Source organism: Mercurialis annua, linkage group LG4 (genome assembly GCF_937616625.2).
Source record: "Mercurialis annua linkage group LG4, ddMerAnnu1.2, whole genome shotgun sequence".
NCBI lineage: Eukaryota > Viridiplantae > Streptophyta > Magnoliopsida > Malpighiales > Euphorbiaceae > Mercurialis > Mercurialis annua.
Genome location: NC_065573.1, coordinates 24,928,766 through 24,946,992, shown reverse-complemented (window position 1 = coordinate 24,946,992; position 18,227 = coordinate 24,928,766). Strand labels below are relative to the sequence as shown.

At 37.9% G+C, this 18,227-nt stretch overlaps 1 protein-coding gene across 1 annotated transcript; it reads left to right on the top strand.

The window, feature by feature from the left end:
- The first annotated feature begins 13,171 nt into the window (after window positions 1-13,171).
- LOC126677227 (splicing factor Cactin-like) lies at window positions 13,172-16,575 on the top strand. The gene is made up of 9 exons (XM_050371757.2): window positions 13,172-13,520; window positions 13,629-13,720; window positions 13,803-13,902; window positions 14,013-14,084; window positions 14,232-14,294; window positions 14,386-14,526; window positions 14,917-15,012; window positions 15,109-16,131; window positions 16,241-16,575. Exons 1-9 carry the CDS (start codon window positions 13,314-13,316, stop codon window positions 16,358-16,360), a joined length of 1,914 nt encoding a protein of 637 aa, XP_050227714.1. The 5' UTR covers window positions 13,172-13,313; the 3' UTR covers window positions 16,361-16,575.
- The last annotated feature ends 1,652 nt before the right edge of the window (window positions 16,576-18,227 follow it).

Below are 18,227 nucleotides of genomic sequence, written 5' to 3'. Positions count from 1 at the left end.
AAATTTTTAGCATCACTTTTTTCTTGGCCATTTTATGAACTTGAAAACTAAGTTTACTCAGTCACACCTTGAAAAAATGAGATGTATATATAACGTATCTGAAATGTATCTTGGATGTATTTGTTAGATACACCTTTAATATATGAATTATACATATCGAAAACAGCTCAAATGTATACATTTTAAATATATATTAATTTATTAGACGTATTTTGACATGTTTCTTATTTGTATTTGTTAGATAAATCTCTAATATTTAATTTTTATATATATATATATATATATATATATATATATATATATATATATATATATGGAACACATATTTTTTAATATAATATATGTTCTAGATACATTTCAGATACACATCATATATTTTGATAGATATATCAAAAAAAAAAATGCTTAAAATATGTTAGAAATATCTTCTACATACATAAAAGATACACATAATTTTTAAGTGTTAGGCGATTGAGTTAAAAAAATGCAACAAAAAAATCTAAATTATAAGATATTTATATGGAGTAACAAATTAAAATGTTATTAATGTGTAAATTTCAATTAAAGTATATGATAGATGTAACTTTAATTTATAATATGTCATGCATACACATTAAAGACATATTATTAATATATATATATATATATATATATATTCATAATTAATAAAGAACAAGGCAGGCATCAAACATGTAATAGGAAGAACATTTTTATGGATACTCTTTTATAACATAATTTATGTATTTTTAAAGTATGTGATACTGTAATACCCCAAAATATTTTAAGATAATTACGTCGTGCCACGTGTCGTGATTTCCGATAAATTAAAGTAAGGAGAATTTAATTTAATTATATCGGAAATTCAACAATAAAATTTAATGAGTCAATTAGCGGGATTAAAGGAATTAATTTTGACAATTTGGATGTGGATACATTTTGGGGCTAAATTGTAAATTTTGAAAAGTTTAGGGGCTAAAGTGCAAATTAGCCAATTAAGCCCGAAAATGGAAATTGGAGGATTTTCGATGAAAATCTATATTTTTAAGTTAATATTATTTATTCGGAGATAAATAATACGTAGTTGAATTAATAGAAAGATTAATTGAATAAGTTTTGGATTAAATTGAAACTTTTGAAAAGTTTCAAGGACCAAAGCGTACTTTAGCCAGGATATATATAAGTTTGAGATGAATGAAAGAAGGGATCAGAACCTTCATCTCTTTTCTTTCTCTTTTGTTTTCTCTCGCTCGTTTCTGATCGATCCGTCGCTCGATTCCGTTTCTCGTCCATATTCGACGTTTAATAGCTCGAATTGATCGTATTCACGAGGTGAATCACGGTAAGCTTGACATTTTACCGTTTCGTTGATTATATTTTAAGTTATATCGATTCGAAGTTTTATGCCACGAAACGATTTTATCGTTTCGTTGATTATTGAATTCGATTATAGCGTTTAGAGTTTAGAATTAGTGTTTTTGGCACGTTTACGCTTCGTTTGGATGTCGAATCGTTGAAAGCATGTCGGAATCGGGTCCGGGGTTGAAAAACCCGTACTGTGCGTAGCACAGCTTAGCTGTGCGAACGCACAGCACCCTGTGCGTTCGCACAGGTGCTGTGCGAACGCACAGCAAGACTGTGCGATCGCACAGTCTGAAACAGACTGTGCGAACGCACAGTCAACTGTGCGAACGCACAGTCAACTGTGCGAACGCACAGTCTGCTGTGCGAACGCACAGTGGGACGTGCTTTCGCACAGCAGTTCGCCCGATGTTGGTAAAAATACCCAAGCGTACGTATGCCAACTTGTAATACAGACTGTGAAGTCCGGATATCGTACCCACAGAGAAAGCTTCTAAAGACAACCAGTTAGGAAACTCAATTTGTATAGCCGAAAAGATATTTTGATTGAGTTATAAGAACTAAATAAAGTAAAATAACAATTATGGATAAAATTAACTAAAGCTATAATGAAAATAAGGTTTTAACAATGATGGGAAGAACAGGGATTATTAACTTTCATTGTGTTGTTTAATCAGATTGGAATATGGATTTGGTTGTTCTACTAAGGTTCAGGCTAATCGTGAGCACCTAAAATTCTCTCTCGAGCAATTGCAGGCAAAAACAGATAACAAACTAGTAACAGGCTAATTACTCACTCTCGCACAATTATTAACCTAAATTACTAATCAATTAATGTTTATGAAGTAAACCCTAAGAACACGTACTCGTCAATTCACTCTCGCGCAATTAACTCCTACGTTCTTAATTATGTTGGTCTATTCCAGTTTTACTCTCTCGAGCTAAAACCAAAACACCGGACAATGAATAAATTGGCCAAATAAATCCAAGCGTTAAGAACAATAATTAAAACATAGTAATAACAACAACCCACAAATCCAATTCGTTTAAACAGACATAAATCCCATTAATAATCCCTAATGAAGGTTTAGCTACACATATTCATAGAGAATTCAACAATAATGTAATAAGAATTCATGGCTGAATAAGAAACAATAATAATTAATCTCTTAATAGTTATCGTACCTTAATCGACAATAATCCCAAAACAATGATGAAGAAAATCCAGAATACAAGCTAAAACGATGAACGGTAATCGAAAGCTAAACTAAACTAATGTAAAACTAATGTCTAATGTGGCGAATTAAGCGAACTAAGCGAACCCTTTGATTTGTTGTTTAGTGCGGTATTTATACGTCTTTCAGCTCAAAGAAGGGTTTTGACTCGTACCCATGTGTATTTTCGAAGTTGCCCTCAAGTTTAAGTGAATTCGGGTGATGTGGCAAGGTCAAAACGACCTTTTTTAACCCAAAAATCGTCGGGTGTGCGTTCGCACACTTGAGTGTGCGTTCGCACACTTTTTTGAGCTTTTAGGGGTGTGCGTTCGCACACTAGAGTGTGCGATCGCACACTCATGTACTTAGCCAAAATTTTGCTTCAAAACTCACTAGAAAGGCTGTTTCGCTCGCACACTGCTTTGCACTTTAGTGTGCGTTCGCACACTTCCACTCTGCTGCACACTGTCAACTTCAAAAGGTCATAACTCGGTGTAGAAATGTCGGAATGAGTCGATTCTTGATTCTATGGAAAGCTTAGGAGGTCTACTTTGTTTCTTATCAAGAACACAAAGTCAATTGAAGTCTCTAAGTAATCCAAAATCGTCAATTAATAAAGAGGGGTCAATTTCACAAGTAGAAACTTGTGCTCTCGGCGCCTATTTTCATCGGATCTTCGAACAACTTTCCTTTAACCTTCAATTATGATCCAAATGGCTTCCAATTAGCTTGAATATCATGACAAACTCCCAATTATTCCTGAAATGCTCAAACACAAAAATGAGTACAAAGAAGCTCAAAACCAAACGTCAAATGCACATATATGACATATAAAACACATAAAATATAGGAGTATTTCTACTCCTATCACCCGACCGTCTTATTTCCAAATCTTACCCCGTTTCGCGTAGGATTGTCGGAATCGATTAGTTATCGATTAACTTGAATAATTAACCTAATGAGGTTAAACGTGAATGGATTTTGAAGTGGTATACGGTCCGTAAACGAGTTTGACATCGTTTATCGGAATATACGTGAGAAGCACGACGATTAATGAAAGAAAAACCGTATTGAATCTCGAGTCTAGAGTCAATCTTAGAATAGGATTCTGATGTGAATCAAATGTTTTAAAATTTGTTTTAGATCCAGCAAGGCAAGAAGGAGCTGGACCAGGAGCTCGGGAAGCTTGACGTTCTAAAGCCCCGACGTATTTTTGGATAAGCGTTTTCTGTGAGTTTATACGATTTGCTTTTAAAGTATTTAATTAAGCAATTATTTTATATTGCTTTGTATTTGAATTGCATGATTTATATATTAAATCTTTAAGTGAGTTGCACATATGCTTGATTTGAAACCAGTATTGATCCGATGGAACGTGCTACCTATTGAGCGGCAATAGGACTGTGTGATCACCAGTTTTGATTTGATACAGCTGTGAATATGATTAAGTACATGAATTCTGAAGGTAGATGTATGATTGTGATACGAGAGTGAACTCGGTTACAGTGTAACCTGAGCCCCGTATCTAGTGGGTTAGACCCACCACTGGGATTAAGAGAAGTGTCGCGACTGACGTGGTAGAGTGTGAATACTCCCGAGTCGGACTATTGGATAAGTCTTCCTCTGAGTATATACGGTTAACATATTTGAGGATTAGGGTTTCAATCGGATCTTGTACTTGGCTACATATGATTGATTACAACTTTATGTTTTATTTGAATACTTATCAGTAAATGTATGAACTCACTCAGTATATCCCCATATACTGATCCCTCACAGATTTCCTTTCAGGATAAAGACGCTTTGAAGCAACGGACTTCTATCCTACTTCCAGAAGTCTGTATTTTTGAGTATGTAAAGAAACAGTACTTTACTCTTAGAGCTGCAGTAGATAAGTGTTTTGTAAGTCAGCTTGTATGTATAGTTTTCTGTAAATATAACTTTAACGTTTTAAAGTTTTAAACGTTTTACGCTTGCTGCGTTATATATATTGTGACTGCCAGAAGATATGTGTACCTGGCATGTGTGCTTCTGCATGACACGTGATTGCTTATGTCATGCATGACGTTTGTGTTTTGCGAAAAATTATTTTACGTTTTTAGGCTTGCTACGGGTTTCGGAGCAACCACTCCCATTCCCTAGCGCCGGTCTCGGCTCTGAGATTGGGTCGTGACAATGTTGGTATCAGAGCATGGTCCAATTACCATTGCTTATGTCAGAAGAGTGATTGATTTTCCTAGGATTCTACTGCAGCACATAGGACTCAAGTCTTGTCCTTGTTACGTATTCATTTAATTTTCAAACTTTCAGCTTTCCCTCTAGGTTGTGAGTCTGTCTTACGTGTGTGTTCGCATGTGATGAGATGCGCGTTTTATACGGTATGCGTTTGCGATAATATGTGATTAAGTGGCTAAGTAACGCTGTTTTTCTTGGTCAGGATGTCTGACCAACGACAAGAGGTAGAGCGAGCTGCCGCTGCAGCACGTAATGTTGTAGAAGGGGCACATGACGTCCATCCAGAAGCTCAAGATGAGTCTTCTGTTCAGGGAGGAGGTGGTGGCCAAGAGGCCCAGGCGCAGGCACCTGGAGTGCAAGCGCAAGCCCAGCAACCTAATGTTGTGGGTTTTGATCTGAATCAGTTTCTTACGGGAATTGCGGCTATGCAAGCTAATCAGGCTGAGGTGCAAAATATGCATCGTGAACAACTACAGCAGCAACAGTTGCGTAACGTGGCTTTCACTGACCGAGATATCGTATTGGCTTATATGCGCCTTAAGCCAACTAAGTTTGATAGTACAGGCGATGCTCTCGATTTCCTTGAAGAAGTAGAACGTAACGCTCGACGCCTGCAAGCTAATGAGAGACAGACCATCATTATGGTGGAAATGTCATTGATAGGACCCGCGAAAGATTGGTTCCAGCAGCATATTCAGCCAACCATGAATACTATGACCTGGGCTGAATTTGCAAACCACTTTAGGGAATACTTTTTACCATATGCGGTGACGGAGAATTATCGTAGTCAGTGGTTGACCCTGAGTAGAGGCAATCGGTCTGTGCAAGAGTATGTAACGGAGTTCACCAGAGTGAGTAGGTTTGCATCAGACCTGACTACAGACCCAGTTAGGGTGAACTCAAGGTTTGTAGAGGGTCTAGGAGCTGAATTTGTGAGTCTGACGTCTGATATCGGAAGAACCCTAGTGCAATTGATTGATAGCGCTAGGCAAATGGAAATTTCTTTGATCCGTTTTGGGAGGATGCCCGACCCTTCCAATGTTGCACCTGTGAGAGATAATACGTTTCGTAGCGTACAGAGTGCGCCTACTCAGTCATTTGTTGGGAATTATTCTCGATACACACAACGTCAGCGAGAACGCAAAAGACCTCGACGCGGAACACGAGTTAGTACCTCAGGCACCGGATTTAGTGCCAGATCGATGAGTGACATGGGAGGCGGAGTTCCTTTATGTTTGAACTGTAATAGGAGGCACTATGGCGCGTGTTACACTGCTAATGGAGCATGTTTTAACTGTGGTCAACGAGGTCACTTTGCTAAAGACTGTCCGAGGCAGATGCCCCAGGGTTCGATGACTACAGTAGTACAGCCTTCTTATCAGCAGCAGAGGACTGCACATCAGGCAGCGTCAGGATATGATCAGACAGGGAGTACTTTTACTGGCCAGAGAGGCCGTGGTTATACAAATCGAGGAGGCAGAAATGGCGGAGGACGCGGTACTGGTCAGACTTCGCAGGCTGGCGGGAGTCAGGCCAGGGTCTTTGCACTGAATCCTCAGGAGGCTCAAGCTTCCAATGCAGTGGTGCAAGGTACCTTTCCTATCGCTTCTCAAGACGCATTAATTTTATTTGATCCGGGCGCTACGCATTCGTTTGTTTCGCCTAGTTTTGCTAGTAAGTTAGGAGTGCAACTAGCGTATCTTAGGAATCCCTTATCCGTAGCTACCCCAGTTGGAGAAAGTGTGAAAGTTAGTATCGTTTATCCGTCCTGTCCTGTGAAAGTTCAAGGACGAGATTTGTTAGTTGACTTGATTTTACTCGAAGTATTAGCTTTTGACGTCATATTAGGAATGGATTGGCTAGCTCAGCACTATGCCAATGTGGATTGCCGGAAGAAGACGGTAACGTTTAACACGCCTGGAATTGAAGCGGTTTCAATTCAAGGTGATAAGATGGAATCTTCTGCGAGTATTATTTCAGCTATTAAAGCTTGTAGTATGTTGAAGAAGGGATGTCAAGGATTCTTAGCGATAGTACGAGACGTGGAAAAGAAAAGTGTAAACTTAAGCGACGTACCAGTTGTATCGGAATATCCAGGTGTTTTTCCGGAGGAATTACCTGGATTACCCCCAGATCGTGAGATTGAGTTTTGTATCGAATTGGCTCCTGGCACGAAGCCGATATCGATACCACCTTATCGAATGGCACCAGCAGAGCTCAAAGAACTTAAGGATCAGCTAGAAGAATTGTTTGATCGTGGTTTTATCAGACCGAGTGTATCCCCGTGGGGTGCACCAGTGTTGTTCGTGAAAAAGAAGGATGGATCGCTTCGATTATGTATCGATTATCGACAGCTGAACAAGGTGACGATCAAGAATAAGTATCCGTTACCTAGGATCGACGATTTGTTCGACCAGTTACAAGGAGCGAAGTTTTTCTCCAAGATTGATCTAAGATCAGGCTATCATCAATTGAAGATTCGTAACGACGACATACAAAAGACTGCTTTCCGAACTCGATATGGACATTACGAATTTCTCGTTATGTCATTCGGATTGACGAACGCCCCAGCAGCCTTCATGGATTTGATGAATAGAATATTCAAACCGTACTTGGATCAGTTCGTGATCGTGTTTATCGACGATATTTTAATTTATTCACGTTCAGAAGGAGAGCACGCTCAACATTTGCGAATAGTACTACAGACGCTAAGAGAGCATCAGCTTTACGCCAAATTCTCTAAATGTGAATTTTGGCTAACGGAAGTGGCTTTCTTAGGTCATGTGGTTTCACAAAGCGGCATTAAGGTTGACCCAAAGAAGATCGAAGCTGTGTTAGAATGGAAACGGCCTGAATCAGTTACGGAAATTAGAAGTTTCCTTGGTTTAGCGGGATATTACAGACGATTCGTACAGGACTTTTCGAAGATCGATGTACCTTTGACGAAGCTAACTCAAAAGAACGCGAAATTCAACTGGACGGACCAGTGTGAACTCAGTTTTCTGAAACTGAAAAAGTGTCTGACAACGGCACCAGTCTTAGCGTTACCAGAAGGAACGGAAGGATTCACAGTTTACTGTGACGCGTCAAGAGTTGGACTAGGATGTGTCCTTATGCAACACGGTCGAGTGATTGCATACGCTTCGCGACAGCTCAAGAAGCACGAAACGAACTATCCGACGCATGATCTAGAATTAGCAGCGGTGATCTTCGCGCTAAAGATCTGGAGACATTATTTATACGGCGCTACGTGCGAGATATTCACGGATCATAAGAGTCTCAAGTACATTTTTGACCAACGAGAGTTAAACCTTAGACAGCGGAGATGGATGGAACTACTGAAAGATTACGATTGTACGATACAATACCATCCAGGCAAGGCCAACGTAGTGGCAGATGCCTTAAGCAGGAAGTCGGCAGGAAGTCTCGCGCACGTTACAACGACATGACGGAGGCCATTAATTAATGAGATTCATACGATGTTTAGCCAAGGGGTTGAGTTTTAGATTTCATCTCTCGGAAACCTAATGGCCCAATTAACGATACGATCGACGTTGATCGATCAGATCAAAGAATTGCAAGCAGACGACCCTCAATTGAAGCATCTGATTGAGGAAGTTCATCAAGGAAAGAGTCAAGATTTCAGTATCGTCAACGGAATGCTGACATACGGCAGTCGAATGTGCGTTCCAGATGTGGAGGACTTAAGACAGAAGATCATGGAGGAGACTCATGGAACGATGTATAGCGTTCATCCTGGTTCCACGAAGATGTACCACGACATCAAATCAACGTATTGGTGGAGCGGAATGAAGAAAGACATCGCAGAGTTCGTGGCGAAATGCCCGACTTGTCAGCAAGTCAAATTGGAGCATCAGCGACCTTACGGATTTCTTCAGCCGTTACCCATCCCGGAGTGGAAGTGGGAGCAGATCACGATGGATTTCGTAATCGGATTACCCAAGACGCAGAAAGGGTTCGACTCTATTTGGGTAATCGTGGATCGTTTGACGAAGTCAGCACACTTCATACCTATCAAGACGACGTATTCTGCAGCAAAGTTAGCAGAGATCTACATCGATAAGATCGTGAGCCTACACGGAGTTCCCGTGTCAATCGTTTCAGATAGAGGTTCCGTATTTACCTCTCATTTCTGGAAAAGCTTACAAGACGCGTTAGGAACGCGATTAAACTTCAGCACTGCGTTTCACCCTCAGACGGATGGACAGTCTGAGCGAACGATTCAAACGCTAGAAGATATGCTTCGACTTTGCGTATTAGACTTCGGAGGTAGTTGGGATATGTACCTACCCCTAGTCGAGTTTGCCTACAACAACAACTATCATTCAAGCATCGAGATGGCTCCTTACGAAGCATTGTACGGGCGAAAATGTCGATCTCCTATTTGTTGGGACGAAGTCGGTGAACGAAAGCTCACTGGAGCAGAGATCATCCAGATTACGTCAGAAAAAGTACCATTGATAAAGCAGCGTTTGAATACTGCTTCCAGTCGACAGAAGAGTTATGCGGACCCCAAGAGGAAGGATATCGAATTTCAGCTCGGAGACTACGTGTTTCTCAAAGTATCACCGATGAAGGGAGTAATTTGTTTCGGAAAGAAGGGTAAATTGGCTCCGAGATATGTCGGACCATATCAGATCGTGGAGCGTATAGGCTCAGTTGCCTATAAGCTAGACTTGCCACAGGAGATGTCGCAAGTTCATCCGGTCTTCCATATTTCCATGCTTCGGAAGTATGTACCAGACCCTTCTCGAATAATTCAACCACAAGTGATGGACGTGAGCGAGGAACTAACTTACGAAGAACGGCCAGTGCAGATTGTCGATACGCAGATACGACAATTGCGGACAAAAAGAATTCCGATGGTGAAAGTTCTATGGAGGAGTCAATCCATAGAAGAGTGCACGTGGGAGACAAAAGAGGATATGAGGCAGAAATATCCATATCTGTTTACTTAAGGTACGTGGCTAATTTTAAATTCGAGGACGAATTTATTTTAAGGGGGGGTGAATGTAATACCCCAAAATATTTTAAGATAATTACGTCGTGCCACGTGTCGTGATTTCCGATAAATTAAAGTAAGGAGAATTTAATTTAATTATATCGGAAATTCAACAATAAAATTTAATGAGTCAATTAGCGGGATTAAAGGAATTAATTTTGACAATTTGGATGTGGATACATTTTGGGGCTAAATTGTAAATTTTGAAAAGTTTAGGGGCTAAAGTGCAAATTAGCCAATTAAGCCCGAAAATGGAAATTGGAGGATTTTCGATGAAAATCTATATTTTTAAGTTAATATTATTTATTCGGAGATAAATAATACGTAGTTGAATTAATAGAAAGATTAATTGAATAAGTTTTGGATTAAATTGAAACTTTTGAAAAGTTTCAAGGACCAAAGCGTACTTTAGCCAGGATATATATAAGTTTGAGATGAATGAAAGAAGGGATCAGAACCTTCATCTCTTTTCTTTCTCTTTTGTTTTCTCTCGCTCGTTTCTGATCGATCCGTCGCTCGATTCCGTTTCTCGTCCATATTCGACGTTTAATAGCTCGAATTGATCGTATTCACGAGGTGAATCACGGTAAGCTTGACATTTTACCGTTTCGTTGATTATATTTTAAGTTATATCGATTCGAAGTTTTATGCCACGAAACGATTTTATCGTTTCGTTGATTATTGAATTCGATTATAGCGTTTAGAGTTTAGAATTAGTGTTTTTGGCACGTTTACGCTTCGTTTGGATGTCGAATCGTTGAAAGCATGTCGGAATCGGGTCCGGGGTTGAAAAACCCGTACTGTGCGTAGCACAGCTTAGCTGTGCGAACGCACAGCACCCTGTGCGTTCGCACAGGTGCTGTGCGAACGCACAGCAAGACTGTGCGAACGCACAGTCAACTGTGCGAACGCACAGTCTGCTGTGCGAACGCACAGTGGGACGTGCTTTCGCACAGCAGTTCGCCCGACCGTCTTATTTCCAAATCTTACCCCGTTTCGCGTAGGATTGTCGGAATCGATTAGTTATCGATTAACTTGAATAATTAACCTAATGAGGTTAAACGTGAATGGATTTTGAAGTGGTATACGGTCCGTAAACAAGTTTGACATCGTTTATCGGAATATACGTGAGAAGCACGACGATTAATGAAAGAAAAACCGTATTGAATCTCGAGTCTAGAGTCAATCTTAGAATAGGATTCTGATGTGAATCAAATGTTTTAAAATTTGTTTTAGATCCAGCAAGGCAAGAAGGAGCTGGACCAGGAGCTCGGGAAGCTTGACGTTCTAAAGCCCCGACGTATTTTTGGATAAGCGTTTTCTGTGAGTTTATACGATTTGCTTTTAAAGTATTTAATTAAGCAATTATTTTATATTGCTTTGTATTTGAATTGCATGATTTATATATTAAATCTTTAAGTGAGTTGCACATATGCTTGATTTGAAACCAGTATTGATCCGATGGAACGTGCTACCTATTGAGCGGCAATAGGACTGTGTGATCACCAGTTTTGATTTGATACAGCTGTGAATATGATTAAGTACATGAATTCTGAAGGTAGATGTATGATTGTGATACGAGAGTGAACTCGGTTACAGTGTAACCTGAGCCCCGTATCTAGTGGGTTAGACCCACCACTGGGATTAAGAGAAGTGTCGCGACTGACGTGGTAGAGTGTGAATACTCCCGGGTCGGACTATTGGATAAGTCTTCCTCTGAGTATATACGGTTAACATATTTGAGGATTAGGGTTTCAATCGGATCTTGTACTTGGCTACATATGATTGATTACAACTTTATGTTTTATTTGAATACTTGTCAGTAAATGTATGAACTCACTCAGTATATCCCCATATACTGATCCCTCACAGATTTCCTTTCAGGATAAAGACGCTTTGAAGCAACGGACTTCTATCCTACTTCCAGAAGTCTGTATTTTTGAGTATGTAAAGAAACAGTACTTTACTCTTAGAGCTGCAGTAGATAAGTGTTTTGTAAGTCAGCTTGTATGTATAGTTTTCTGTAAATATAACTTTAACGTTTTAAAGTTTTAAACGTTTTACGCTTGCTGCGTTATATATATTGTGACTGCCAGAAGATATGTGTACCTGGCATGTGTGCTTCTGCATGACACGTGATTGCTTATGTCATGCATGACGTTTGTGTTTTGCGAAAAATTATTTTACGTTTTTAGGCTTGCTACGGGTTTCGGAGCAACCACTCCCATTCCCTAGCGCCGGTCTCGGCTCTGAGATTGGGTCGTGACAGATACATACTTTTTTTAATTTAAAATATACTACACATACATCTTATAGGCACATAAATAATAAATATAAATAATATGTGTGTTTGTGTGTATATATATACATATATATTTGTTTTAAAAATAAGAGAAAATGATAATTAAATATGTTTCTGATACATTGCCGATACATCGCGGATACATAAATGATACATGTGAATAATTTTGACAAACTGGCGCGTGACTGACACGTGACTGACGCGCGTGTCAAACGCATGTCAGACGCGTTTTTGACCCATTCTGACGCGTTTTTGACTTTTTTTATTTGTTTTGGGTGTACCATGTGTTGCATCCTCATTGGGAAGGTATTACATGTAAACTTTTATCTTTTTTAGGTGCTCATGTAATTTTTCAGCAAACTTAGCATTTTTGTTATTTTCTTCCTCTTTTTGAATATTTTTGTTATTTTCTCTTTTTTATTTGTTTTGGGTGTACCATGTGTTGCATTCTCATTGGAAAGGTATTACATGTAAACTTTTATCTTTTTTAGGTGCTCATGTAATTTTTCAGCAAATTTAGCATTTTTGTTATTTTCTTCCTCTTTTTGAATATTTTTGTTATTTTCTCTTTTTTTATTTGTTTTGGGTGTACCATGTGTTGCATCCTCATTGGGAAGGTATTACATGTAGACTTTTATCTTTTTTAGGTGCTCATGTAATTTTTCAGCAAACTTAGCATTTTTGTTATTTTCTTCCTCTTTTTGAATATTTTTGTTATTTTTTCTTTTTTATTTGTTTTGGGTGTACCATGTGTTGCATTCTCATTGGAAAGGTATTACATGTAAACTTTTATCTTTTTTAGGTGCTCATGTAATTTTTCAGCAAATTTAGCATTTTTGTTATTTTCTTCCTCTTTTTGAATATTTTTGTTATTTTCTCCTTTTTTATTTGTTTTGGGTGTACCATATGTTGCATACTCATTGAGAAGGTATTACATGTAAACTTTTATCTTTTTAGGTGCTCATGTAATTTTTCAGCAAACTTATCATTTTTGTTATTTTCTTCCTCTTTTTGAATATTTTTGTTATTTTCTCATAATTGAATCACAAGGCCCATTCCGTGACTGTTAGGGCACAACACCAACAAGAAAAAAAAAATCAAAAAATTACTCAGCAATTATTTTCAGGTCGATTGACAGAATCATCTCCAATACAGTTTCAGGTCAGATTTTACTAAAACTATGGAGAAAGGTAAAGGCAAAAGGAAGTCTAGAACCGATTTGGAAACCGAGTCCGAGTCTGAGTCGTACTCCGACGATTCTGACCACCGTCGTAGCCGCCGCAGTCGAAGAGACCGTGATCGGAGTCGAGGCAAGTCTAAAAGTAGCCGCCGGGTTATTACTCAGAAGGAAATTGACGAGTACTTGGGCAAGAAAGCTCAACGCAAGGTAATTTTTTAAACACAATTCCTTATCTTTACGGTTAAGATTTTTCGATGTTTTTTTTTGTTTCTTTAGCTGCTTAATTGAGAAATTGTATTTAATTTTGTTATGCAGGCATTGAAAGTCGCTAAAAAATTAAAGTCGGATTCTTCTGCAGTGTACTCCAATGATTCAAATCCGTTCGGAGATTCAAATCTCAATGAAAAGTTAGTAATTTAGCATTGTGCTTTGTTAGAATTGTTTTGTTTGTGTTGGTTCTTTGCATAATTTGTGAACTTCTTGTTACAGATTTATATGGAGGAAAAAAATTGATCGCGATGTTGCTCAAGGCGTCCCACTTGAAAACTTCTCAATTAAAAAAGAGAAGCAAAGACGGATAGAAAGCATGGTTAGTTTTACACGAATTGGTTGTTAGTTCTCTTGGCCGGATGCTTGTGTTAGTGGTTTGCTTCTATAGTAGGTATTTTTTAGCTAATTTGTTCTGTTTTTACGGTTTAGGCGGAGATTGAAAAGGTTAAAAAGAGAAGAGAAGAGAGAGCACGTGAAAAGGCACAACATGAGGAAGAAATGGTAAGCTAACAATGCGTCAAAGCTAAGTTTTAGGTTAATTTTTTTCGTTGAGATGGATTCTCTTCCTTGACATTGCCGCAACTGATTCTTAGTTACTAATTGGTTGTTTGGAAATAATCTGTTCTTTAATGGCTTTTCTTTCTGCAGGCATTGCTTGCGAGGGAGCGTGCAAGAGCTGAGTTCCAAGACTGGGAGAAAAAAGAAGAGGAGGTTTGTTGCTTGCTTTTTCTCCCTTGTTTAATTGTGTTTTCTTTTCTCTCAAGTATGCATACTTATTTGTTTATGCCATCTATATCTACAGTTCCATTTTGATCAAAGCAAAACAAGATCACAAATCAGATTGCGGGAAGGCCGAACTAAGCCCATAGATATCCTATCAAAGCATCTCAATGCATCGGATGATATGGACATTGAGATAAATGAGCCCTTTGTCATTTTCAAGGTAAATTTGAATTTAAACCTTTCGTTTTTACAGAGTTAGCTTCTTCTCCCCCTACTTTCTTACAGCACATCAACAGTGCTGAAAGTTCCATTTTTGTTTACTAGTATAATCATATGGAATAAGGATTAGTAGTTTTTTTTATATAAGAGTGAAGGTTATGATTAATAAAAGAGTTGTTTCCCTCACTTGTAACTTAGTCTTCGAGAGTTCATGATTTAATTTTTCTGTGTTATTACGGGATTGATTTTCTGGAGCTGGTAAAAGGTGGAAAATGTTTTTATTGCAGTATAATCAACTTTAGTCTGCCCCGGTATTGGTATTGGCCAATTTGCTGGAAATCAGTCTTGTATAATTTTGTCTAAATGTCTATGCTAATCATCGGTCCTGCAGGGCTTGACTGTAAAGGAGATTGAAGAACTTCGTGATGACATCAAAATGCATCTCGATATGGATAGGCAAACTCAAATGCATATTGATTATTGGGAGGTATTGATTTTGTTTCCCATTCTCCATGTGTTTTGACTTTGACTAGTGTTATGGTTTGCTCTGTGTGGAAGTATCTTAATGAGTGCAATTTTACAGGCGCTTCTAGTGGTCTGCAATTGGGAGCTGGCTGAAGCCCAGAAGAAGGATGCATTGGATCGAGCTAGGGTGCGTGGGGAGGAACCTCCTGCTGAGTTGCTTGTAGACGAGAGGGGTCTGCATTCTAGTATTGAATCAGACATTAGGAATCTCTTGGAAGATAAAACTTCTAGTGAACTTGCGAACATGCAGTCCCAGATTGAATCACAAATGAGTTCTGGCACAGCCAAGGTAGTTGAGTACTGGGAGGCTATTCTCAAACGACTTCAGATCTATAAAGCAAAGGCTCGCTTGAAGGAAATTCACGCTAAGATATTGCGCAAATATTTACACGGTCTTGAGCCACGTTTGGACATCCCCGAGAGTTCGAAACATGATCATAGTTTACCCCATAGTGAGGAGGAGGAGGATGAACATGAGAATAAGGATGTTGAAACATTCTCTCCAGAACCTGTGACGAACGATGAAAATCACGAGGCGGAAGAAGAAGAAGAAGAAGAAGGGTCCTTTTCACCTGAATTGCTACATGGTGATGACAATGAAGAAGCCGTTGATCCTGAAGAAGATAGGGCCATATTAGAAAGAAAACGAATGGCTGTTTTAGAGGAACAGCAAAGAAGAATGCAAGAGGCCATGGCATCAAAACCACCTCTACCAGATGATAATTTTGAGATCAAAGCCATGAAAGCTATGGGTGTTATGGAGGAAGGTGATGCATTATTTGGCTCTGGTGCGGAAGTGAATCTGGACTCGCAGGTTTACTGGTGGCATGATAAGTATCGACCAAGAAAACCCAAATATTTCAACCGTGTTCACACAGGATATGAGTGGAACAAGTATAATCAGACGCACTATGATCATGACAACCCACCCCCAAAGATTGTGCAAGGATATAAGTTCAATATCTTCTACCCAGACCTCGTTGACAAGATAAAGGCTCCGACTTATACCATTGAGAAAGATGGGAACAACGATGAGACTTGCATTATACGGTTTCATGCTGGACCACCTTACGAAGATATCGTAAGTTCTCTCAACTGTGCTATATCTTGCTTATTTTCTTTTAGATTTATTTACTTGATTACATATCATATTTATTTTGCTCACTTACTGAAACTTGATTGTTTTTCAGGCATTCCGAATTGTCAACAAAGAATGGGAATATTCTCACAAGAAGGGTTTTAAGTGCACATTCGAACGAGGAATTTTACATGTTTACTTCAACTTCAAGCGTTATAGATACCGCAGATGATTCCTTTTAAATTTTTCTTCTGAATCTGGGGAATACATTATTAAGTTGTTCAAAACAGAAATAGAGTGCTATGCAGATGCACGAGTAGATTATCATAGCACAAATTTTAGTTACAAAATTTTGGTGTAAGAATGCACATATTCTGTTCATGGTAAGATCTAGAAACAAAAAGATTATTTTTCATTGTGATAATGATTTTTCTCTATTTTTGTCAACTGATCATTATTTTTTAATTTTCAATGGATTTTGACTATATAACATTGAGCAAAAGGGTCGTCTTGGTCCCTGAAATTTTTATTTGGAATCAAATGATAATTTGACCTATTTTGATAATACTCTCTATGTTGAGATAGAGTAAGAACAAAATTTGGTCATTCCCGTTTTAAAATTTCTTCATTTTGTTAGAGTTTTATCTTTAATTAACTTAAAATAGATAATATTATCTTTAATTCATCAAAATAATTGAAATAATTGAAAGTGAGCTATTTAATTTCAAGTTATAACCTGATCTGCTATGTGGGGTGAACATTCGGCAGGTTCGGTCGAACTTGAACCGACACCCCCTAAACCGAACAAACTGTTCGACCGAGTCTCTAAAATCAAACCAATTGAATAAGAACTTTTAACCGAAAACTGAGCTTATAGGAATTATTTTTACAAAACCGAATCGACCTAATAGATCTGTTAACTCAACCAGTTCCGTTAAAACCGAAAAAATCTGAGCATAAATAAATTAAATAAATTAAATTTTATAACTTTGGTTAATTCGGTTGGTTCGGTTAATTTGGATAATTGAAAATTCAAAACCGAACCGATAACCAAATAACCAATTTTTTTATATAAAACTAAATTAACTATTTAATCCAAACCGAATCGACCAAAATTCACCGGTTCACTCGGCTGATTCGGTCGGCCAGTTGTTTTGTTCACCCTGCTGATTTGAGCTTTTGCTCAAATAGGAACCGTTTGAATTGAAGGTATTCAGATGATCAAAATCCATGGATTTAAACAAAATTCACGGTTTGATATAATAAAAAGTAATGTGAACCCATGGATTGTTACAATTCACTATCCTCCAAAATTCTTCATTTGCTTAGATGAGAAAGTCAAAATCCACAATTTTTTATACATGATGGATTGTTAGAATATTTTATTATTCTAAATCTATCCTTATAAATCCATTGATTTTAGATTTTATCCAACCGATAGAATTTGTAAATCTACAAATTTCATATTCCATGAATTTCAAATCTATCAATTTGGTTAAATCCATTTGTGCCTTACAAAAAAGTGTCTTTTTATTGTAGCATTTGTACTTAGGGGTGAGCATTCAGTCGGTTCGGTCAAAACCGAATCGAAATTGGCCAAACCGACCAAACCGAATTTTGTAATATTTTAGACTGGACCAACCGAACAAAGAACATTATTCGAATCTATTTCGACCGAAACCTTTTTCGTTCGGTTTGGTCGGTTCGGTTAAATCCGCTATTTATGGACTTTTATGGGCTTTATGGGCTTTTTCAATTTAGTATGCTTTAAAGATCAATTAATTTTTTTTACCCAATTTCAATTACATAACATAAATGTAAATATTAAAATTACTAAAGAAAATTTTTGAAATTGATTTTAAAGATTATTTTAACTGTTTTTTACAAATTCAAATAATTGAATCCTATGAAAAATAGAAAGAAATCAAGCATTTTCTCACAAATCCAAACAACATACCATAGTAAAAATTAATTTCAAATAAAATATTAACATGCTTTTCATAATAAGCATTCAAAATAAGTAAATAGAGCTACATACTCATAAATAAGCATTCAAAGGACCATGACGGCCTGCTGCTCTGTTTAAAAGATTAGGTTTG

Bases quoted from the DNA above. Each gene is read 5' to 3' on its own strand.
- LOC126677227 (XM_050371757.2), top strand. From the start codon at position 13,314: ATGGAGAAAGGTAAAGGCAAAAGGAAGTCTAGAACCGATTTGGAAACC. The intron at 13,903-14,012 runs GTTAGTTTTACA...TTTACGGTTTAG, and splicing joins AAAGACGGATAGAAAGCATG to GCGGAGATTGAAAAGGTTAA. The intron at 15,013-15,108 runs GTATTGATTTTG...GCAATTTTACAG, and splicing joins TGCATATTGATTATTGGGAG to GCGCTTCTAGTGGTCTGCAA.